The sequence below is a fragment of the Taudactylus pleione genome, unplaced genomic scaffold, assembly GCF_031769625.1.
Source record: "Taudactylus pleione unplaced genomic scaffold, aTauple2 ptg000968l, whole genome shotgun sequence".
Classification (NCBI taxonomy): domain Eukaryota; kingdom Metazoa; phylum Chordata; class Amphibia; order Anura; family Myobatrachidae; genus Taudactylus; species Taudactylus pleione.
Genome location: NW_028285369.1, coordinates 52,098 through 77,182, shown reverse-complemented (window position 1 = coordinate 77,182; position 25,085 = coordinate 52,098). Strand labels below are relative to the sequence as shown.

At 44.4% G+C, this 25,085-nt stretch overlaps 1 protein-coding gene across 1 annotated transcript in view; it reads left to right on the top strand.

Moving 5' to 3' along the window:
• The window catches only part of LOC148454898 (uncharacterized), a 72,173-nt gene extending 63,903 nt beyond the window's left edge, over positions 1 to 8,270 (top strand). The window contains exon 8 of the mRNA XM_088460632.1: positions 4,477 to 8,270. Coding sequence (XP_088316758.1) covers positions 4,477 to 5,519 — 1,043 coding nt within the window. The 3' untranslated portion in view covers positions 5,520 to 8,270. The remainder of the gene's footprint in view (positions 1 to 4,476) is intronic.
• Positions 8,271 to 25,085: the final 16,815 nt, after the last annotated feature.

Sequence of the window (25,085 nt, the reverse complement as noted above, 5' to 3'; positions counted from 1 at the left end):
TAAAAATCCCAACATCCCTAATTAATGTGTTTGTAAAAGATTCACGGGGAGCAAATTTCACCAAATCTGTGTCTGGGAGGAATAAGACCCCCGGCCAGGAGAGGAGCATTGGTGTAACCTTATACAGTACAGCGTTGTGTGACGGCCTCTGAGGAGCCTTATGGAGCTGGGTCACAGGACCCTCTGACAGACACTGACCAGGGCTCTATGGCTGAGGGGAATGGGGAGACTTACTGGTCACTCAGAGTTACATACACAAAAAGAAGAAGTGCACAACTCCAACATTACTAATTATATATAATACAATTTCCAATATAATTTAGCAATAAATAAATAAATAGAGGTTTTGGCATAATCATGACCATGGTTATGGGCCTACCCACCGCACCCTGGTAACCTCTGAGGGTAGGTCCCTAATATACTGGGGTTGAAATCCAGAGCGCACGACACCCCCAAACAGGCCCATCTGAGCCACCCCAGGGCATCACTCTAATGAGGAGAGGTGAAGTGTAAAAAGGTGTTAGATAGATAAGAGCAGCTACTGCTGCATATAATAAGGTGAAAAATATAGATGTGAAAATAATACATATAAAACAAACAATAGAGGTGCTAAAAGTGCAAGAAAGGAAAAATGTGTTTTATAATGCGATGCCCTGAAGCAGCCCAACCAAAGCAATCCAGGGGACCCACGCCCCAAAAATCAACCCATAGTGCACTTCAGTATAAAAATGTGTAGGACTTACCTAGGTTGTGCCTCTTACTAAAGTGCAGTCAAAATGCCAGATCCCTGCTTAAAAGCAATAGGGGACAGGTGGGAAGGAGTGCTAGCTTTGGCTGAAGGAGCCTCATGCCTTCAGGTGTGCTTAGGAGCGCACTAAATAGAGTCTGTAGAAAAGGGCCCTAGACTGCACACCCTGAATATATATATATCTATATATATATATATATATATATATATATATATAATGGGAGGTGCTACCTGTGGAGACTATTGTTGCAAACACAAAAAGAAGAATTACAAGTGCACAACACTCAGTGTTACATGTCTGACTGTGTTACTTCTCTGTGATGTCTATTATATTTATTTGTAGATAGTCCTGCTGTGAGGAGCCAGAGTCTTTATTACACGTCACACATTCTGTATTCTCACTGATTCACTAAGGATGGACAAGGACCGGAGTCACAGGACTGAGAGAATCTTACATATTACCCTGGAGATCATCTACGTGCTGACTGGGGAGGTGAGGGGATCTGGGAGTGACATCACATATCTATAGTAATAATACAGGGACGTGACTGGGGAGGTGAGGGTCTGGGGGTGTCACAGTGACATCACTTATATCTATAGTAATAATACAGGGCTGTGACTGGGGAGGTGAGAGGGTCTGGGAGAGTCACAGTGACATCACCAATATATATAGTAATAATACAGGGGCATGACTGGGGAGGTGAGGGGATCTGGGAGTGTCACAGTGACATCACATATCTATAGTAATAATACAGGGACGTGACTGGGGAGGTGAGGGTCTGGGGGTGTCACAGTGACATCACTTATATCTATAGTAATAATACAGGGCTGTGACTGGGGAGGTGAGAGGGTCTGGGAGAGTCAGTTACATCACCAATATATATATAGTAATAATACAGGGGCATGACTGGGGAGGTGAGGGGATCTGGGAGTGTCACAGTGACATCACATATCTATAGTAATAATACAGGGATGTGACTGGGGAGGTGAGGGGATCTGGGAGTGTCACAGTGACATCACCAATATATATAGTAATAATACAGGGACATGACTGGGGAGGTGAGGGGATCTGAGGGTCACAGTCATCACTTATATCTATAGTAATAATACAGGGACATGACTGGGGAGGCGAGGGGATCTGGGAGTGTCACAGTGACATCACTTATATCTATAGTAATATACAAGAACATGACTGGGGAGGTGAGAGGATCAGGGAGTGTCACAGTGACATCACTTATATCTATAGTAATATACAGGGACATGACTGGGGAGGTGACGGGATCTGGGAGTGTCACAGTGACATCACTTATATCTATAGTAATAATACAGGGACATGACTGGGGAGGTGAGGGGATCTGGGAGTGTCACAGTGACATCACTTTTATCTATAGTAATAACCGAGCAGCAAGGAGCCAGTCTCAGATATAGTTTCAGTCCCACAGTCCTAACTAGAGTTTGGATTTAGTATATTGTTCACAGAATGTTGTTGTCACTGACCAAAAGATGTCTGACCTGCAGGATGTACTATATACTCTTCATTTTCCTGTATATAGGAGATTGTTACAAGACAAGTATTTGTAAAATAGTTTTCTTGTATATTATGTAAAATGAACACCTGAATAAACAGTCTCACTTAAATGGAGTTTAAGTGACCTTTCCATGTTTCCCCCAATACAAAGGGTTATATAGTAATAAAGAAGACATCCGATGAGCATGAGACACCCAGCAGCCGACCCCGTGTGTCAGGAGGACTGAGCAGGACCCAGAGTCCCATCACGGTGCCTCCACCTCAGTCACTGATACATGAGAGACACAATGACCAGAAGATCCTGGAACTCGCCAACAAGATCATTCAGCTGCTGACTAGAGAGGTGACTGCTGGGAAGGGGACATTATACAGTAACACCAGGGGATGTGTCTGGGTGATGACTGTATCATTGTGTGTCAGGTTCCTATAAGGTGTCAGGAAGTCACTGTCTATGTTTCCATGCAGGAGGGGGAGTATATAGAGGAACACAGGGGTCTGTACAAGGACGTGATGATGGAGAATCACCGGCCTCTCACATCACTGGGTAAGAGGAGACTGTCATTTATTGTACAGGGGAGAGCAGGTATGGGGGCCCCCTATATACACACATCACCTGATATTCACATATATACAATGTAATCAGTCACTGTGTGTCTCCTACAGATGAACCCAGTAACAGAAATTTCCCAGAGAGATGTCCTCGTCTTCATTATTTACAGGATTGTACAGAGGAGAATCACAGGACCCCACAGGAGCATCAGGTAGATGATATTTCGGGTCTCACCAATATACCACATTGACCTTCACTATATGATGTGTAGAGAAGCTGTGTGTGTTTTATGCACTGATATTATACTGTCTATTCTCAATTAATGAAATCAAACATTATTAAAAAAACAAAACAATTTTTGTTTAGGGTGCAGCTCAGGCTAATATTAAGGTAGCAGATATAGAGGGAGAAGAAGAGACGTATGTGACTGATATGAAGGCAGAAGATATAGAGGGAGAAGAAGAGACGTATGTGACTGATATGAAGGCAGAGGATATAGCGGGAGAAGAAGAGACCTATATGACTGATATGAAGGCAGAAGAAATAGAGGGAGAAGAAGAGACGTATGTGACTGATATAAAGGCAGAAGATATAGAAGGAGAAGAAGAGACCTATGTGACTGATATGAAGGCAGAAGATATAGAGGGTGAAGAAGAGACGTATGTGACTGATAATAAGGCAGAAGATATAGAGGGAGAAGAAGAGACGTTTGCGTGGGGCAATCAGCAGCTTAAGACAGAGGAAATCCCTAAAGATATCAGCACAGGTGAGTAATAAACACTTATTACAGAATAGTCACATTCTCCTTGTTCAGTTTCTTATCTTACACCCTCCTCTGTCAGTACAAACTAATAAAGTAAATGTATCTGCCCAGTGGGGGAGTCGGGAGCCATCAGCCCCTATTATTCTCCTGCTCTCCCCCTCACATCATGTCACTCTGTGTTACCAGCCCAGAGATCTGACCAGTCTCCTCTCCACACTCTCTGGTGTATCTCAGATACTGAGATGGAGATCACAGTAGAATACCGCTAGTATAACCTGTGTGTGTGATAATGTATAAACCATGCCTGCACTCTGTTACACGTACTGAGATGGAGATACGGAGAGTGTGAGGAAACAGCAGGATGCAGCTAGTATGACCTATGCTGGGATGGAGATTTGTCTTTTTTACGGACTACTCCCCGGCCAGTGTTACTCCTACACCTATACCTCCTCATGACAATCATCAGCAAATACTTGATGAAGTCACTGACTATATGGAGATGTTAGGGTAAAGCCGGGCATGTCTTATTATAGTTACACAGTATGGAGATGGGATACAGCCTGGCACGTCTTATTATAGTTATACAATATGGAGATGGGGTACAGCTGGGCACATCTTATTATAGTTATACAGTATGGTATAGTTCTGCAGGAGTGCTAATTGCCATATAATTCTGTTCCCAGCAGATGGACACAGCAGCAGGAATAACTCGGGGAGACGTCTCATATTATCTCCAGATTTTGACCTAGACGATAATAACTTCTCACAGGACTCTCCAGGAGAAAACCCCTTTACTCTTAGTATACATCCAACATCTCATAGTGCAGATATATCATCTGATCCCTCTAACCATGAAGATAATCCCAGTTGCGTTACAAATAGTTCAGATCACACAGGTGATAACCCATTGTCATGTTTTGAATGTGGGAAAGGTTTTACAAAGCGGATCAGTCTTTCTTTACATCAGAAGAGAGTACACGCAGCTGAAAGGCCTTTTCTGTGTTCTGAGTGCGGGAAATGTTTTATACTGAGAGAAGATCTTGCTAGACATACAAAGATTCACAAAAGTGAGAGACCATATTCATGTTCTGAGTGTGGGAAATGTTTTACAATGAAATCAGATCTTGTTTCACATCAGAGAAGTCACACAGGTGAGAAGCAATTTTCATGCTCTGAGTGTGGGAAATGTTTTACATATAAGTCAAGTTTTGTTAAACATCAGAGACATCACACAGGTGAGAAACCTTTTTTATGTTCTGAGTGTGGGAAATGTTTTATACGGAAAGCACATCTTGTTAGACATCTGAGAAGTCACACAGGTGAGAAACCATTTCCATGTCCTGAGTGTGGGAAATGTGTTGCACAGAAATCAGATCTTGTTAAACATAGGAGAAGTCACACAGGTGCGAAACCATTTCCATGTCCTGAGTGTGGGAAATGTTTTACACAGAAATCGTGTCTTATTATACATAAGAGAAGTCACACAGGTGAGAAACCATTTTCATGCTCTGAGTGTGGGAAATGTTTTGCACAGAAAGCAGATCTTGTTAAACATAGGAGAAGTCACACAGGTGAGAAACCATTTTCATGCTCTGAGTGTGGGAAATGTTTTACACAGCAATCTGGTCTGATTACACATAAGAGAAGTCACACAGGTGAGAAACCATTTTCATGTTCTCAGTGTGGGAAAGGTTTTACTAAGCACAAGAGTCTTTCTATGCATCAGAAGAGAGTTCATGCAGCTGGAAGGCCTTTTCCATGTTCTAAGTGTGGGAAATGTTTTACACAGAAATCAGGTCTTATTACACATCAGAGATGTCACACAGGTGAGAAACCATTTTCATGCTCTGAGTGTGGGAAATGTTTTACATATAAATCAAGTTTTGTTAAACATCAGAGACATCACACAGGAGAAAAACAATGTGTGTGAGAGTCTAGAAATATATAGAAATTGCAGCGATATTTGCAGTACTGAAATAATAATTGGGAATTATCAGAACAAGCATACATACAATGTTTGCCTAGATTGATGTCCCTGCTTGATGAAGGATAAATTACATTTGCATGATCACACTATGGGCCTGATTCAGAAGCAAATGCAGCTGGAGTCTCTTACAGATCGCAGTTGCTAATATATGCTAATGCCGAGGTACAGCCGCCATAACCACGCCCACTGCTGCCTTCTCATTATTATCCAACGTCGCACTCCTGTGTAATCATCGGTACCATCGCCGCACATTAAGCAGTCACACAGCATTTACATCAGGTCTGACCAGTCGCAAACACTGCAGCTCTCCTGACACGCAGAGAGGTCTCATGCTGCAGCTGCCATCGCTAAGGCTAATTTATACACGCCCATGACATGGCGATCACATGGACAGACACGCCCATGACATGGCGATCACATGGACAGACACGCCCATGACATGGCGATCACACGGACAGACACGCCCATGACATGGCGATCACACGAACAGACACGCCCATGACATGGCGATCACACGGACAGACACGTCTGCCGTTTTCTGTCCATCCACCCGTTACCTCCCCCCCCACATAGTGAGTGGCTGTCACCCTGCCACTCACTATGTGATGTATTCTTCTGTGCGTCCGAAATCGCGATGTGATCGCTGTGTGTGCGCAGTATGACTTATACGCAGGTGTGATGGCAAATATTCGCTCTATCTGCGTAATTATCGTCATTGTGTCCTCTGCTGAATCAGCCCCTATATACTAATATATTACACTTTATTATATATCCACACGGATGTCACTAACATAGGGCTCTAAAAGGTTCCTCATGTAATGGCTTTTAGTTTCCTTATTCTATCAGATCAGAGGTTCCCAAACTCTTCTATTACAGGCCAGGTATTAAGGATATCCATGCTTGAGCACAGGCCACCTAATACCTCAGTCAATTTGATTTAACCAATTGGACTCAATCATGGATAACCTTAAACCCTGGCCTGTAATGGGGGAGTTTGGGAAGCTCTGTATTAGATTATTATTGTGCTATTGGCCTATTTGTGCAGTAACAAGACCACATGATGTAATATAGGAACATAACTAATCTGTCATCATGACAATGTGCTGGGGATGTAATATGGGAAGTGGGAAACTATGACATCATGTGATGACTGGGCTGTAAGTGACTGGGTAAGATGGGCGATATAATGACATCTATAACCTCTGATTTTTATCTCACTGGATCCAGTGTTCTCTGGTTGGGTTTCCTGGTAAATGGATCTCTAATCTCCTTACAGCAGTCTGATGTCTGGTTCCTTCTAATTAGATCCTCTTTAACCTACTATTTACACTGTTCCAAAAGATATGAACATTAAAATCATGATCATATATTTAATGTATACATACTGTAACTTGTTTTGGGACACAGGAAGCTGCTGGTCCTGGTATAAACCACTAACAGTAATGTCCATTAGGTGCATCAGGCTCCCGATATCCCCAGCAGAATACAGATGTGAGCAGGGTACGTAGTAATGGGGGAATAATACAGGGACATCACAGGATAAGTAGGATCAGTACAGATTGTCCTCAGTATGTCCTGCACTGTCTCACCTCCCACAGTGGTGACACCACCAGTAATGTGCAGGGTCAGGAGATGAAGATTATTTGGTAGTGAGGAAATCACAGAAAGGACAATACAAGCTTTGTTATACACCTACAAATATATGAGCTCAAAGAGTTTGGTAACAAGAAAACCAAACGCCGTATGGACCTGTCTGACGTCCATGTGGGGTAACAGCTGCGTGTGGCGCTTGTTAGTATTTACCACACTTTTTGACCTAAATGTTTTGTACATTGTTAGTAAAGCTGGAATAGTGTCCACTTGTCCTCTCGGTGGTGCACATGTTCTGTGATGGCCTAGATATAAGATCTATTGATTTGCTGTAAGACGGGATTTAGTGTAAACACTGATGTTACCAGAAGGAAGTATAGAGGTTTCTGAATGAGGGTGAGTTGTGTCTCACGGGCTGGTCACACTAGGCCACAGCTGGCAGGAGAAAATAACAGATAGGGACAGGGCAGTCAGCTATAGACCTGGGTATGAACCGTGGTCAGGGCCACAGAAGAACAAACACAGGCATAAGCCGGGTCAGTATTGGTTAATCAGATAATTACTGTGATTCATTCAGAACTGGATATAAACTGACATAAAGCTGTATTACTCTGTCACTTTAGGTACCGGTGATTATAGGTATATATTGGGGTGATTATAGGTATATATTGGGGTGATTATAGGTATATATTGGGGTTGCACCAGCTCTTCCTATTCCCAGGTTCTTGTTATGTAGTTTTTATTGTTTTGTGTTTTAGCTTTATCCTAACTTTGCTTTTAGTACCTTTATACTGTGACTGTCTTAGTATCCATTTCTCATACCCAAACAAGGAAGGTTTTGTCTTACACGTGTGCCCCTCTCTCCTCTCTCCTGTCACTGTGACACTGCTCTGGTGTTGGGGATTTGCTCTCTGATGGGCACCTGCATGGATACACTGGCCTGTCCTGTTATTACCTCCTATCATGATATATATCAGCATTTTCTTGGTACATATGTCTTAGATAACACTGGGGAACAGTAAATCTGTTGCCAGGGATTTACAGGGAGTCAATTTTGATTAATTTTGTGCTCCTGATCATGAATATGCCACACTTATTTTTCAGTTTGCTCTAGTTTTTGAGATATGCATATGTCTTAAATATAATTTTTTATAAATATTAAACAATGTTAAACATAGTTAAAAAGATAATTTTTATTTATTCTGATTAAATTTGATTCGTAAAATGTTATAAAAAGACTCAGGATAATTACATACAAAAGTGTTAGGAATCTATGAGAACCGTTTTTTGTAGGCTTTTCTTTTGTGTTCTTGTTGCGGGCAGTCCCTCTGCAGACTCCAACAGTAATCGGCCATCATGTGACGATCCCACCTTCCTTGATATCGTTCTTCCATTACCTGAATATCCTGGTGGAACCGTTCACCCTATTCTTCGCTTAAATCTCCTGGATTGGACGAGAAGTGATCTAAATGGCTGTACAAAAAATGTACTTTAATACTCATGTTGACACCTACTTTCTCAAAACATTTTAGCATGTTGTGGACTAATTCATGATAGTTGTCTGCCTTGTGATTGAATAACATTTTGAATGACACATAACTCAGCCATGCTTCAGATTCGGTTTCAGTCACATATGTGGTAAAATTTGGATCCTTCACCAGTTTCCATATCTGTTGGCCGTCAAAAATTCCTGCCTTTAATTTTTCAATACTAAGAGATGGAAATGTTGGACAAATATATGTGAAACAATCGCCTGACTTGTCCAATGCTATTACAAATTGTTTCATTAGACCCAGTGTGATATGGAGAGGCGGCAGTATGATGTATTTCCTGCCAATTAAGGGCTCTTGAATGATGTTGGCTTCTCCTACAGTTAGAACTTCTCTTGGAGGCCATACGGTTTGCTGCCAGTGCTTTTGTTTTGCACGACTGTCCACTTTGCTGCCCAAGAAGAATGTTTTTACCATTTTTAAATCGACACAAACAGACCAGTGATGCTGAGAATAAGTAATTCAGCAAGACTAACTTTTCATACTGTTCTTTAAGTTTTGTTGAATGACCGATAGGAATCGATACAAATGTATTCCCATTGTGCAGTAATATGCATTTTAAGCTCCTTTTAGAACTATCCATAAAGAGACGACATACTTCAAATGGAGAAAATAATAGAATTTTATAATTTTTCATTAATTTGAAAATTGCTCAGCTATAGCGAAGATCTAATGCGAATATAGGACCTGCGAGTACTCTCACCCCGATCTTATATCCTCGGCACCCAGTGTAATATGTCATCTTTATTGTATGTGTGTCATGGAGGGAATGACAGCACTGTGCGAGTATCATATCCTGCAGCTTATAATACATGAGTAATACAGAAATGACACATTGTACACAAGCCATGAATAATAACAGGAATTGCTCTGTATGAGTAACTGGACATTACAGGACTATTATGTGCAGGATGTTACTCTCATCATTAATGTAAGGACCATATTATACCAAAGAGAGAAAGCCAGGACAGCTATTCCTCATGGATGCTCCTAATACGTACAGACCCCACCTGATGGAAAATGCCAGGATACTGCACATCTCTGAGCGTTGGATGTATGATCTGTTATCTATATACAGGTGCACAGCACAGCGTCACTACACCAGTATGCCGGGAGCCTCACATCATTACTCTGTTCTGTTACCTAGCTGTATCCATGTCAGTCTTGTCTGATCATAGTTGTAATGGAGTTATATGAGCTGACATACTCTGTGCTGCTGTTACCATTCTCACTCTTTAGTTACATATTTCCAGCACCACCCACATTATCTGCTGCTTGTGTGTCTGCCCCCAGGTTTGCAGGATACAGCAGCTGCTCATTTTATATTCTGCTTTTCTTGCTGTTTTCAATAACACAATATTATAGTAAATAGTCATAAATATTCAATAAATAACATTCCAAGTGTTACTACAGGAGGAAACTATATTCTTATAAACTTGCAATAAAATGACTGATGTAGAAAATTCTGCCTCACTGCTGTTTAGTTATACTTGTGTATAAAGGAAAGGACGGGGTGTGGGGGGGATGAGAGAGACCTGTAACCATTATTATATTGGGATGTAGTCGGCAGCTCTGCGGTAAGATGCTGGTGGTCAGAATCCCAGCACCGGAATCATCGCTGACATCCTGATGGTATTAGGTTAGGTACAAGGAGGAGGCTGAGTGGGGATTAGTTTACTTACCTCCAGGCATCGGGATTCTGACTGGATGCCACTGTTGGTATACTGACCGCCAGCATCCGAACCGCAAGTATCCCATCCCCAACCTATTAATACCAGGGTTCCCATGTAGTGTATAGTATAGTAATACCAGGGTTCCCATGTAGTGTATAGTATAGTAATACCAGGGTTCCCATGTAGTGTATAGTATAGTAATACTGGGGTTCCCATGTAGTGTATAGTAATACCGGGGTTCCCGTGTAGTGTATATTATAGTAATACAGGGGTTCCCGTGTAGTGCATAGTATAGTAATACCGGGGTTCCCGTGTAGTGTATAATAACACCAGGGTTCCCGTGTATAGTATAGTAATACCAGGGTTCCCGTGTAGTGTATAGTATAGTAATACCAGGGTTCCCGTGTAGTGTATAGTAATACGACGGTTCCCGTGTAGTGCATAGTATAGTAATACCGGGGTTCCCGTGTAGTGCATAGTATAGTAAAACCGGGGTTCCCGTGTAGTGTATAATAATACCAGGGTTCCCGTGTATAGTATAGTAATACCAGGGTTCCCGTGTAGTGTATAGTATAGTAATAACGGGGTTTCCGTGTAGTGTATAGTAACACGATGGTTCCCATGTATAGTATAGTAATACTGGGGTTCCCGTGTAGTGTATAGTATAGTAATACCAGGGTTCCCGTGTAGTGCACAGTATAGTAATACAGAGGTTCCCGTCTAGTGCATAGTATAGTAATAAAGGGGTTCCCGTGTAGTGTATAGTAATACCGGGGTTCCCATGTATAGTATAGTAATACTGGGGTTCCCGTGTAGTGTATAGTAATATCGGCGTTCCCATGTAGTGTATAGTATAGTAATACCGGGGTTCCCATGTAGTGTATAGTATAGTAATACCGGGGTTCCTGTGTAGTGTATAGTATAGTAATAAAGGGGTTCCCATGTAGTGTATAGTAATACCGGGGTTCCCGTGTAGTGTATAGTAATACCGGCGTTCCCATGTAGTGTATAGTGTAGTAATACCGGGGTTCCTGTGTAGTGTATAGTAATAACATGGTTCCCATGTATAGTATAGTAATACCGGGGTTCCCGTGTAGTGTATAGTATAGTAATACCGGGGTTCCCGTGTAGTGTATAGTATAGTAATACCGGGGTTCCCGTGTAGTGAATAGTATAGTAATACCGGGGTTCCCATGTAGTGAATAGTATACTGATACCAGGGTTCCCGTGTTGTGTATAGTATACTGATACAGGGGTTCCCGCGTAGTGAATAGTATAGTAATACCGGGGTTCCCGCGTTGTGTATAGTATAGTAATACCGGGGTTCCCATGTAGTGAATAGTATACTGATACCGGGGTTCCCGTGTTGTGTATAGTATACTGATACAGGGGTTCCCGCGTAGTGTATAGTATAGTAATACCGGGGTTCCCGTGTAGTGAATAGTATAGTAATACTGGGGTTCCCGCGTTGTGTATAGTATAGTAATACCGGGGTTCCCGCATTGTGTATAGCATAGTAATACCGGGGTTCCCGCGTTGTTTATAGTATAGTAATACCGGGGTTCCCGTGTAGTGTATAGTATAGTAATACCGGGGTTCCCGTGTAGTGTACAGTAATACCGGGGTTCCCATGTAGTGTATAGTATAGTAATACAGGGGTTCCCGCGTAGTGTATAGTATAGTAATACCGGGGTTCCCGCGTAGTGAATAGTATAGTAATACCGGGGTTCCCGCGTTGTGTATAGTATAGTAATACCGGGGTTCCCGTGTTGTGTAAAGTATAGTAATACCGGGGTTCCCGTGTAGTGTATAGTATAGTAATACCGGGGTTCCCGTGTAGTGTATAGTATAGTAATACCGGGGTTCCTGTGTAGTGTACAGTAATACCAGGGTTCCCGTGTAGTGTATAGTATAGTAATACAGGGGTTCCCGCGTAGTGTATAGTATAGTAATACCGGGGTTCCCGCGTAGTGAATAGTATAGTAATACCGGGGTTCCCGCGTTGTGTATAGTATAGTAATACCGGGGTTCCCGCGTTGTGTAAAGTATAGTAATACCGGGGTTCCCGCGTAGTGAATAGTATAGTAATACCGGGGTTCCCGTGTAGTGTATAGTATAGTAATACCGGGGTTCCCGTGTAGTGAATAGTATAGTAATACCGGGGTTCCCGTGTAGTGAATAGTATAGTAATACCGGGGTTCCCGTGTAGTGAATAGTATACTGATACCAGGGTTCCCGTGTTGTGTATAGTATACTGATACAGGGGTTCCCGCGTAGTGAATAGTATAGTAATACCGGGGTTCCCGCGTTGTGTATAGTATAGTAATACCGGGGTTCCCGTGTAGTGAATAGTATACTGATACCGGGGTTCCCGTGTTGTGTATAGTATACTGATACAGGGGTTCCCGTGTTGTGTATAGTATACTGATACAGGGGTTCCCGCGTAGTGAATAGTATAGTAATACCGGGGTTCCCGCGTTGTGTATAGTATAGTAATACCGGGGTTCCCATGTAGTGAATAGTATACTGATACCGGGGTTCCCGTGTTGTGTATAGTATACTGATACAGGGGTTCCCGCGTAGTGTATAGTATAGTAATACCGGGGTTCCCGCGTAGTGAATAGTATAGTAATACTGGGGTTCCCGCGTTGTGTATAGTATAGTAATACCGGGGTTCCCGCGTTGTGTATAGCATAGTAATACCGGGGTTCCCGTGTAGTGTATAGCATAGTAATACCGGGGTTCCCGTGTAGTGTATAGTATAATAATACCAGGGTTCCCATGTAGTATAGTATAGTAATACCAGGGTTCCCATGTAGTGTAATGTATGTAATACCGGGGTTCCCGTGTAGTGTATAGTATAGTAATACCGGGGTTCCCGTGTAGTGAATAGTATAGTAATACCAGGGTTCCCGTGTAGTGAATAGTATACTGATACCGGGGTTCCCGTGTAGTGTATAGTATACTGATACCGGGGTTCCCGTGTAGTGTATAGTATACTGATACCGGGGTTCCCGTGTAGTGTATAGTATACTGATACCGGGGTTCCCGTGTAGTGTATAGTATAGTGTGAGGACATGAGATGTGTGTTACAAATGTACTGGCAGCATCTCAGTCCTTGCAGAGATCAATTTACTTTTTAGTCCTTTTGTGTTCAACTTACCGTCTCCTAGTGTATGTGTGATCATTCTCAGGACACACATTTTCATTAGCATGTCTATTATGTACTGTAATAATGTAAGTTATTGAAATGTTTAATACTGCATAAGCCTTGATGTTAGCCTGGTCCATATGTCTGTGTTAGAGCAAGGTGACACCTCCCAAAACAAAAGACCCTCTAAGTTAATTCCCACCTCCCCAGGGGACGCTCAGGATTTACTCCTCCTTCCATTTGCCTGTTTTGTGCTTCACGTGAACCTGGTAGACTGAACGGAACCATCCCAGCAGGTGTTCGTCAGGGAAGTAATATCCGGAGGAGGTAGGAGAAAGTGACAGCATAAGGGACTCGCACCAATCAGGACACGGTGCAACCCCCCCTGGGAGGTCACAATATCGTGGGAAATTGGAAGATTTTAAAACAGGTCACTGAAGGCAACTCCACATGTTAGTCGCTGACTTTGGCTAAGAGGCCTCGCTCTGCCATGGTACTAGTGGAATGCATCACCAGTTCTGTGGATTTATACTTTGGAAATTCTGCAAGGACCTATACGCTATTCATTGCTGTGTGTTCTGTGATTAGCTTCTACTGTATGGGATCCTGGAATCAATTGTTTGGACCCAGGGACTATCACTGCTGTGTGATCTCTGATAGTTTCTACGTGTGGGGTCCTGGAAGCGATAGAGTGGACATACGCTATTCACTGCTGTGTGATCAGTGATAGTTTCTACTGTGGGGACTGAGGGTCTCTAGCTATTTTGTGGAATTGTTCTGGGACATTATACTCTACTGGGACTGCCTCTGTCTGGACTGCTACCTGTTTATTGCCCGTTCACTGGATTTACTGCTTGTCCTGACATATTATCTATTTCTGTGTGCTGTGGAAAAATAAACCATCACGTTGGTTTCATCTGCTCGGTGTCTGGGTGATTGAGAGAACCCCGTATCCTCACATTTGGCGGCAGCGACAGTGGGATCATTCAGACATCAATCAAGGAGCAGTGAAAGCGTGAAGTCACTCACAATAGAGAAGAGAGGATCAGGCCAACTGAGTGGTCGTCAGTCCTGTAAAAGGTAAAATGGTGCTAAGGAAAGAAAGTCAGTGCCTCAAGTCTCCCAGGGCAGTGAAGCTCGTGGATGGAGGTACGTCGGTATGTCGGCAGGCTAGGAAGCCGGATATATTATTTATTATAAGGATGCAGTACATATGGGCATACTGGAATGATGCTCGGAGGATGATTAGCGGGTGGAGAGTATCCAGCTTAACAGACAAATTGTGTTATCTGGGTGATGCTTTCATGCACTGCAGAAGTGAAGCAGTCACATGGAAGATGCTGGATGAACCAGAGTTTGAAGAATTCGCAGAGGAAGTGAAGGCTACAATGGCCCAAATGATACAAGGAAGCCACTGTACAAAGACAGAAGGGCAGGTGCAGGATAAGTGGTCCTCCTGGATAGACCCAGAGGAAAGATCCGAAATAGAACTACTGCAACCCGGCCAGACAACCGAGGGGGTTGCCCCAAAATTAACTGTTACCAGTGGAGCGGGGTCATTGTCAGGGGGGCCCCTAAGCCCTCTGGACGAAATGAGCATGGAGGAGTTGGCAGCAGAATGCCAGCTGCGGGGCATCCCTGGCCAATTCAGCACGCGCAGGGAAATCCTTCAGTGTATACTCCAGGACGAGGGGGACCCCACCAAAGCGTTCACTGATTATCGGACATTTATCCTCCATCTCGGCCCACGGATGAGTGTGGGGGAACAGCTGGAGTGTCTGGAGTCGTGCTTTGTTGTGGCAGAAGAAGAGGCCTCAGATCGTGGTCTCCTGGATACCCCAGGCTGGCGGGACCAGTGTTGCAGGGTGAATGCAGAAAGGCACCGCCTGCAACAGCTTCTCCCACTCCCAAAGGACACAGCTGCCCAGTGTACTATACTGGGAGAGGCTAGCGCCCAAGTGAAGGAAGCAGTGCCCATAATACAGGCACCCCAGGAGGAGTCACACTACACCTTCCCTTTTGCTGAGGTGGAAGATGGAGACCTATTAACCAGCTGCCAGGGGACCTATGAGGACGGTGTCCGAGAGGAGATCACCAAGGTTGGGGGAGTATCATCTCACTTCCCAACCACAAGCATACCAGTCGCAGATGGCATCGTGGTCCAGGCGGTTCAGCATACTCAGCTGGGAGAGGCCCATCATGATGAACTGGCAATGGCAGACTCTTTTATTTCATCGGGGGAGGCTGAGGAGAAAATGCCCTGTGTATGTCCTGCTATCCTAACTCCCCCTGAAGGATATGAAGGATTGTACCCGATCCCCTATTTGGGAACTGAGGAATTGCAGGCAAAATGTTGGTACGTACCCTGTGATTTAAATGGAACATGGGTAGCAAAGACTGTTAACCTAACATCAGATCATAAATCAGAAGAGGATTTGTTATCACCCTGTAATAACTCGGACAGTGGTGTGGACTGTAACTATGTGCCAGGGGATTTGCCTGCCCTTAGTAAGATTCCAGCAAATACAGACCAGGTGGATGTCAGGAGACAGCGCTTGCAACCCCTTCTCCCACCCCAGGGAGAAGGCACTGCACCACCCGGCCCCCTGCATCTCACAGAACACGAGGCATTTGTGGAGATAATTTTGGAGTGTTCAGCGGTTAAAACATAAAACATAGTGTGGTACCCAACCAGTTATCCAGCCGACCGGGCTAGAAGAGGGAGTTACCAAGGAGGAGGACAGTCCAGAAGAAGTTCCAGGTGAGACTCTGGCTTTTGAGGGGGGAGGGCTGGGACAGGACCAGCCTGTCCTGGTGGCTCCCCTGCAGCCACTAACTGCATTGTTCCATATACAAGGTTCATCCTGGGGCCTGAGCCGTGAGGAGCCCACATGTTGCACTGAAAGTTGTCAGCCCCCCAGTTGGTGTTTGGGGGAGGAAGGAATGGACACTGCCACAGAAGTGCCATGTAAAGAGACCCAATATTTGCCTGCCCCTGGGCAACCGTTACTTGTACAAGGTGGTGAGGGGGAAGGTACCCACTGCCCCTTTGTTCCAGAAGTGAGGGTGTTAGGATGCCCGATTAGTATGATTTGGGGAAAGGGGTGTGATAATGTGAAGGGGGAACACCGAACGTCTGACTTGGGGGAATTGCTAAATCCTCTGGTGGAAAAAGGGGACATGTTATATTGTAATTCTGTACTTGCGGATTGTCTAACTAGACTGCTTCTTACATCCTGGGTCTTATGTTGCATTACTCTGTGGGACACTGGTGGCACACTCACCCACAAGATGCTTTACCCTGCACCCCACCTCGCCCAGTCAGTAGTGGTTCTGGATCCCCCCAGGGAACAAGGCCTAAAAAGTGGGAGAGGAATGTGAGGACATGAGATGTGTGTTAAAAATGTACTGGCAGCATCTCAGTCCTTGCAGAGATCAATTTACTTTTTAGTCCTTTTGTGTTCAACTTCCCGTCTCCTAGTGTATGTGTGATCATTCTCAGGACACACATTTTCATTAGCATGTCTATTATGTACTGTAATAATGTAAGTTATTGAAATGTTTAATACTGGATACGCCTTGATGTTAGCCTGGTCCATATGTCTGTGTTAGAGCAAGGTGACACCTCCCAAAACAAAAGACCCTCTAAGTTAATTCCCACCTCCCCAGGGGACGCTCAGGATTTACTCCTCCTTCCATTTGCCTGTTTTGTGCTTCACGTGAACCTGGTAGACTGAACGGAACCATCCCAGCAGGTGTTCGTCAGGGAAGTAATATCCGGAGGAGGTAGGAGAAAGTGACAGCATAAGGGACTCGCACCAATCAGGAAACGGTGCAACCCCCCCTGGGAGGTCACAATATCGTGGGGAATTGGAAGATTTTAAAACAGGTCACTGAAGGCAACTCCACATGTTAGTCGCTGACTTTGGCTAAGAGGCCTCGCTCTGCCATGGTACTAGTGGAACGCATCACCAGTTCTGTGGATTTATACTTTGGAAATTCTGCAAGGACCTATACGCTATTCATTGCTGTGTGTTCTGTGATTAGCTTCTACTGTATGGGATCCTGGAATCAATTGTTTGGACCCAGGGACTATCACTGCTGTGTGATCTCTGATAGTTTCTACGTGTGGGGTCCTGGAAGCGATTGAGTGGACATACGCTATTCACTGCTGTGTGATCAGTGATAGTTTCTACTGTGGGGACTGAGGGTCTCTAGCTATTTTGTGGAATTGTTCTGGGACATTATACTCTACTGGGACTGCCTCTGTCTGGACTGCTACCTGTTTATTGCCCGTTCACTGGATTTACTGCTTGTCCTGACATATTATCTATTTCTGTGTGCTGTGGAAAAATAAACCATCACGTTGGTTTCATCTGCTCGGTGTCTGGGTGATTGAGAGAACCCCGTATCCTCACATATAGTGATACCGGGGGTTCCCGTGTAGTGTATAGTATAGTAATATCGGGGTTCCCGTGTAGTGTATAGTATAGTAATACCGGGGTTCTCGTGTAGTGCATAGTATAGTAATACCGGGGTTCCCGTGTATAGAATAGTAATACCAATGTTCCCGTATAGTGTACAGTATAGTAATACCGGGGTTCCCGTGTAGTGTATAGTATAGTAATACCAATGTTCCTGTGTAGTGTACAGTATAGTAATACCGGGGTTCCCGTGTAGTGTATAGTATAGTAATACCGGGGTTCTCGTGTAGTGCATAGTATAGTAATACCGGGGTTCCCGTGTATAGAATAGTAATACCAATGTTCCCGTATAGTGTACAGTATAGTAATACCAGGGTTCCCGTGTAGTGTATAGTATAGTAATACCGGGGTTCAGGTGTAGTGTATAGTAATACCGGGGTTCCCGTGTAGTGTACAGTATAGTAATACCGAGGTTCCCGTGTAGTGTATAGTATAGTGATACCGGGGTTCCCGTGTAGTGTATAGTATAGTGATACCGGGGTTCCCGTGTAGTGTACAGCATAGTAAAACTGGGGTTCCCGTGTAGTGTATAGTAATACCGGGGTTCCCATGTAGTATATAATATATGATATTGTTCAGTAATGAAGAAATGTATAACATGGGAGAATCTACCACACGGGATCCATAACAGCCCATATGTGGGATCATGTAATGGGTACAAGGACCTGTGTATGAGCCTATCTGATGGGTCACAGCGTCTCCCTATGTCAGTAATGTGTCTGCTCTATGTCAGTCATACAGATATAATAGGACAGTTCCCCCTTATACATGGACTAATGTACCTGCCCCTCTGCACATCCCCAGCTTTGGTCTGAGGACTGGAGGAGGATGCTGGGAATTGTCACTGGAACCATCTATGGTAAATCATCTCCACATTTTCTCAGATGACAACTTAGATACTATTACTGATGTCTGTATTACAGTAAGAAATGGACATAAAGAAACCATTGATAGTGCCGATGTATTTAGCTTTGGTGACAAAACATTTAGGGCCTGATTCAGAGCTGAATGCTCTGACCTGAGCGCTAACTCTGAATCAGGGCCCTCCTCCATGAAAATGGAGCGGCCTCCTGGCCGCTCGCATAGCTGTGGGTGACCACCCACAGCATATGCGAGCGGCCAAAAAGATGGTCGCGATGGTCTTGACCATCGCGACCATCGGGCTTGCGATGGGGCCCTGCGGTAGGGTCTCCCTGCCACAAGCCCTGGAGTGATTTTGGCTCTATCAGAGCCAAAATCACTCCCACTGACATCACTAGTGATGTCAGTGGGGCCGGCTTCAGACGGTAGGCGTTCCCATGGGAACGCCTCCGTCTGGCAGGCACGCCCCTGGCACGCCCACCAAAGGGGGCATGCTGTCAATCAACATCGACAGCACGCCCCCTTTGGTGCGAGACCCGGAGCAATGGAAAGCCCATCGCTCCCCGGGTATCGCGCATGCGCACGATGGAGCTCCCTCCGTCGTGCGCATGCGCAGTGGGGACCATCGACCCGCTTGCGAGCGTACTGCCGCTCGCGAGTGGGTCTGAATGACCCCCTTAGTTTTAAACATTGGTTATGAAATATCAGTGTGTTTTGATGTCTCTGCACAAGACTCCTCATGGTTACGGCAGGACTGGCTGAGCTGACCCACCACCTCCTAATAATGGTAGGCTGGCTGTTACTGTGCTTCATGCTCAGCAATGATGATCACACACTGCTCCACCACCTGTGACACCCATGTGACTGCCCTGATGGACTCTGAGCTTAGCCAATCAGCAGTGATCACACAATGCTCCACCACCTGTGATACCCATGTGATTGCCCTGACAGACTCTGAGCTTAGCCAATCAGAATGTGCACTTCATAATTGCCAAGCAGAGCTGCTCTGCAGTGACATGCTGAGTTACCGTCATGTCATAGACACCTGGCCACCACCCAAGATGTGTGTCTGGTGGAAGAGTCTCTGGAGTAAGTGAGTGATGACCAGGCCATGGGAGTCAGTCACAGTGAGCCAACATTGGAACTAAATTGTCGATGGTGAGGAAACATTGGAACCTCAGCCTTGTTGGGTAAACCATTGAACATTGGAACCAAGCCATCGATGGTATGATCTGGCCACATGTATAATGCTGGCATGAGAATGATGACATTAGCCATGTTGATAGTCAACATGTAGATCTGTAGAAAGTCACCATATTCTCCATGGTGGCCCAGCAGCTACTTACCTACTCCTGATGGCTGCAGCGGCTTCTGTGCCCCGGGGGTCGTGACTTCACACCTGGCATCCTCCAGCATTCCAGTAAGTATCCTACTAATCCTCCAGCATTCCAGTAAGTATCCTACTAATCCTCCATATAGTGACAAACTCTACCCCCTCACAACCTAACTATCCCCCCACAGCCTAACCCTATCCCACCACAACTTTACCCTATGCCATCACGGTCTAACACTATCCCCCACAGCCTAACACTACCCCACCACAGCTTAACCCTACCCCCTCACAGCCTAGTCCCCACAGATTAACCCTAACCCCCCCACATCCTAACCCAATCCTCCCACAACTTAACCCTAAACCCCCCACAGCCTAACCCCCCAAAGCCTAAGCCTTGCACTCACAGCCTAATCCTTTCCCCCCAAAGCTTAACTCTAACCCCCCCCAAAGTCTAAGTCTCACACCCACAACCTAACCTCAGTTATTATAGTTTCCTGTATAGACAATGAAATAAACTCTAGGCATTGTCCTCAGTAGCATATGAATAACAATAATATTGCCCTATACTTTTATTCTACGCAATCCCAATACCAAATTCTTACCCCAATAGTGCAAATGTTATTCATAGCAATTTTTTTTTTACAAAATTAAAGATATAATATCTTCACTGTCTAAATATACTAATATACTGCTGTTACACTGACAAATATTCATTACCCATTATCATTAAGGATAAAATGTGTGTGTAAGCGTGTGTCTGTGCATGTATGCATGTGTGTGTGCTGTAATAGGATCGGGGAAGAAGGTCACTCTCCTGGGGTAGATGGACACCTCCAAACACACAGCTGCCAGGAAATAACACACCAGACCAGGGTTTTCACGCAAACTAGCCGCAGCTAGTTTTTATTGTGTAGTATAAAAAATGTAAAACAAAAATAAATCTTTCCCCATCTGGGCACTAACTAGACAATAAATTCCCTCTCTCAAAGTGGTAGGGCCTACTGCCTTAACCACCAACATAGGCATATGCCCAGTACTTACAAGTGGTACATCACAGTGTCTGTGAACAAGCCTTCTGCCTGCTCTCCCAGGTATGAGACACTGAGCCAAACCCTGACACAGCCTTTATCAGCCTCTCACAGTTGCAGTCACTAATTAGCCTGCTCTAAGGCTGAAGGCCTCAACACCTGAACTGCCTTGTGGATAGAGCCCTCCCTTCTCTCACATCCACACCCCCAGGACCCATTATCTGGCTTTTAAAGCCCAAACTCTAATCAAGCAGACACAGACATATCCTGGGGGTTTAGAACACATAGACCAGAAACCTTGGACACACATATATGCCATTTATCACTTTACCAGTGCTTCTGTCACAGTATAAACACTCTCTAATGATATATAACAATGTACATTGTAATCAAACATTTTTCAAATTAGTTCACTGTAACTTGCAGGAAACTAGTATAAGAAATGTGGGGTTCCTGCTATTTATACTTTATTGCAGATTATATGCAAAGCAGACAGCCTCCCCTCCCCCACCCTTATCTGCAGCTGACTGACCCCTCTCCCCTTCATCAGGGGCAGGCAGCTGTCTCCTATCACTCAGTCACAGCGGCCTCTGCGTCTTGCTGGTGCTGCTGTCACTGTGAGGCTCCTCCTCATCGCTCTTCTCCAGCAGCACAATGTGACTGAGCACACCCAGAGAGCTCATGTGCAGTGACATCATCATGTGCAGTGACATCACCATGTGAGTTAGCAGCTGAATGCCCAGTGATTGAGGAGGGGAGGTGGAGCTTGGGAGCTACTAGGCAGACTCTTTACTCCTGGGCCAGGATGTGTATGTAACTCCTTTCCTGACCGCGTGGATGGTAATTACATTTATTCACAGGGAATTGGGTGATCTGGCTAATGGGTGGCTCAGTGCACACCCGGACCATCCCTTAGTCTCACCGATGATGCTATAACAGCTATAATCCCAGGCTTTAATCGGTGTAATAGGGACAGATGTGATTGTACAGATCAAATGGGGTTTTTATCAGGGGAAATTAATGAATGAACAGTTTGGAATGGGGTAAAATGGCCGCACCATGTGGCTAAACAAAAGGATTCCATGCTGTCCTCCCACTTACATTTCACTGTATTATAAGGGCACAGTCGTGTATATACATAGGCACAGTCGTGTATATATATATATATATATAGGCACAGTCGTGTATATACATAGGCACAGTCATGTATATATACATAGGCACAGTGGTGTATATACATAGGCACAGTTGTGCCCTTATATTAAGGCTGCATGTAAAAAACTGCAATTCTCCCATAGATAATTCTGGAGGGGGGGCAGGGTGTTTAAGGGGCTATGCCTCAAGCTATAGGAGGTACCGAGCTGCAATTTGGCAAGGCCGGGTAGAACTGTCACAATTTCAGGGCATAAACATAAAGAATGAGGATTTGGGAGTAATCTAAAGCTCCAGCTGTCACATTGTTCTGACATTCTCAATTAGGACCACTTTTCTGCTGTAGTCTATGGGGGATATTTGGGAAGGTGTAACTCAGGGTTGGGGTGGAATTTAGACTTGGGGTTTGTTTTATTAGGTAGCTATTGTGCCAGGGTAGGGCCTTTTGGAGTTCAGGTAAATTAGAAAGTTACAGTTTTTAAACTATTACCTCAAGAATGCGCTATTGGATAGGACTTTTCAACTTGTAGCGCAGCCGCAGGAGCCTCCAGCAGGTGTAATCACTGTGGCTTCACCTGGGTGCACAAAGATGACCGTCGTTTGCGGGCTTTAGTAGTGGGCTTTGGGGAAAGAAGCTGGCGTTAGATGCAGCAGGAGCTAGCGGAAAGGTGCAGGGGTAGCGGGCGTTAGCTGCGGCCAGGACCCGGGTACAGTAGCGTGCTTTAGCGGCGGTGGTGTGCGTGGCAGTGTGGGCGGTGGTGGGGAAGGCGTTAGGACCTGGGGGAGGCAGCACACAGATGGAATAGCTGTAATACCTGCATCTATGTTTAAAACAAACAAACACAGAAGCAGGGACAGGTCATTGAGACCCCTCTGTGCTTCTATGTTTAATTAAAATAAAAAACCTGTGAAAAAAAATTATGGCGTGGCCCCCTCCCCAAAAACAACAACCAGCACTGGGCTTTGGAAAGCCAGTACTGGTTGTGCTAAATACGGGGGACGAATTACATAAGGGTCCCCCATATGAAGCACAACCAGCACTGGGCTCTGAGCCAGTCCTGGTTCTGCAAAATACAGGGGGGAAAAATGCATAGAGTCCCCCTGTATTTACCAGAACCAGCACCAGACTCTTTCTAGCGGGGGGTGATGCCACAGCCAGGGGAGACCTTTCACCAGGCCCTCCAGCGGAAGCATCACCCCTGAACACTAGTCAGCCCAGGCTGATGATCCCTGGAAAACTGGGGACCCCCCCAATAAAGGAACCCCCCTCTCCAGGGCACCCCAGGCCCAGGCTGATAAAATATTGTCTTTTGCTGTGAAACTAGTTCCCAGCAAGCCTTCCCCGCATGCTGGTACCTGGAGAACCACAAGTACCAGCATGTAGGGCATTACGGTCCTGCTGGTACCTGTACTTCCACAGCAAAAGCAATTTTAAAAAGCCACACAACACACACTGTAGAAAAGTAACATTTTATTAAACATACATGCACACACACATGTACTCACACATGCACACACTATCTCAATAACTATCTTGAACCTAGAATTTAAAACAAAATGGTTTTTGTAATTTTATGTGCATCGTGGGTTATTAGTTCATTTGAGAGTTTTTTTAAAGTTCCCTTTGTATATTATCTTTATTGCCTTTTTGACTTTTGATGTAGTCTACAATTTTTATATACCTGATTTGGGAAAGTCTTTTAATATAGTTTTATTGTATTTTACCATATCCCTTTTTATGTGAGTTGTAGATATTATAATAGTAGTTGTTTCATTTGTATAATATTTATGGTTACAAATGAATTATCATTATTTAAATATTGTAATGGGAACACACCACCATAGTATGTATAAGACTTGGTGGAACGCACATAGATATCACTTCCGGTTGCCGTGTGTTTCGGGATGTGGAATGCACAGACAGCTTCTCCAGACATTAGGAGCCGGTATGATGAGGGTTTTTACCCACAAGGGAGCTGATGGCAGGCTGACCCTTTCTATATTCCAAGTTACAATTTTGCTATTTTTTTATTGGTTTAATTATACGAAAACCACACCCCCTATTATTACAACTTCCGGTGTAGGGGTATATAAGTCTGCTCCATTACCCTAACACACCAGGAATCTGTGACCATTGGGGGACTGTCCGGACCTAGAACCTCTAACAGGTCATATTGTTCCATCTCTTCCTGTTAGCTCACCCAGTGCACCTTTGTATATATCTCTGATTTTGTTATGAATAAAGAAACCACCTTTTATCATTCCCTCCTGATCTGACCTTTTATTCAGTTGAAGGTTATGGACACTTGGTGGATTGGGTAAAGAAAAGGGACACAAAAGATACCTTTATGTGAATTATCGGCCATCATTAATTGTGAGTAGGGTACGTCCCACTTACATTTCTGTTACTGTCTTGCCACATGGGTGGTGCACTTTTTTTGAGCCTTAATGATACGTATTCTGCACACAAAGATATCTTCATGGGAGGTTTCCTCTGTGTCACAGGGTGAGTACGGTATAGTTATTGGCCTTTTTATGGATTGACGATTCACATCCTTTTATAAAGGATTTCTCATGGTTACAGAACTACTACACTATTCTTTTCCTTATTATCTTTGAGGATGAGCATTTGAGAAGTACCTGAAGGAAAAAGGTCGTTGAGTTCATCATTGCGACAATAAGGAAAC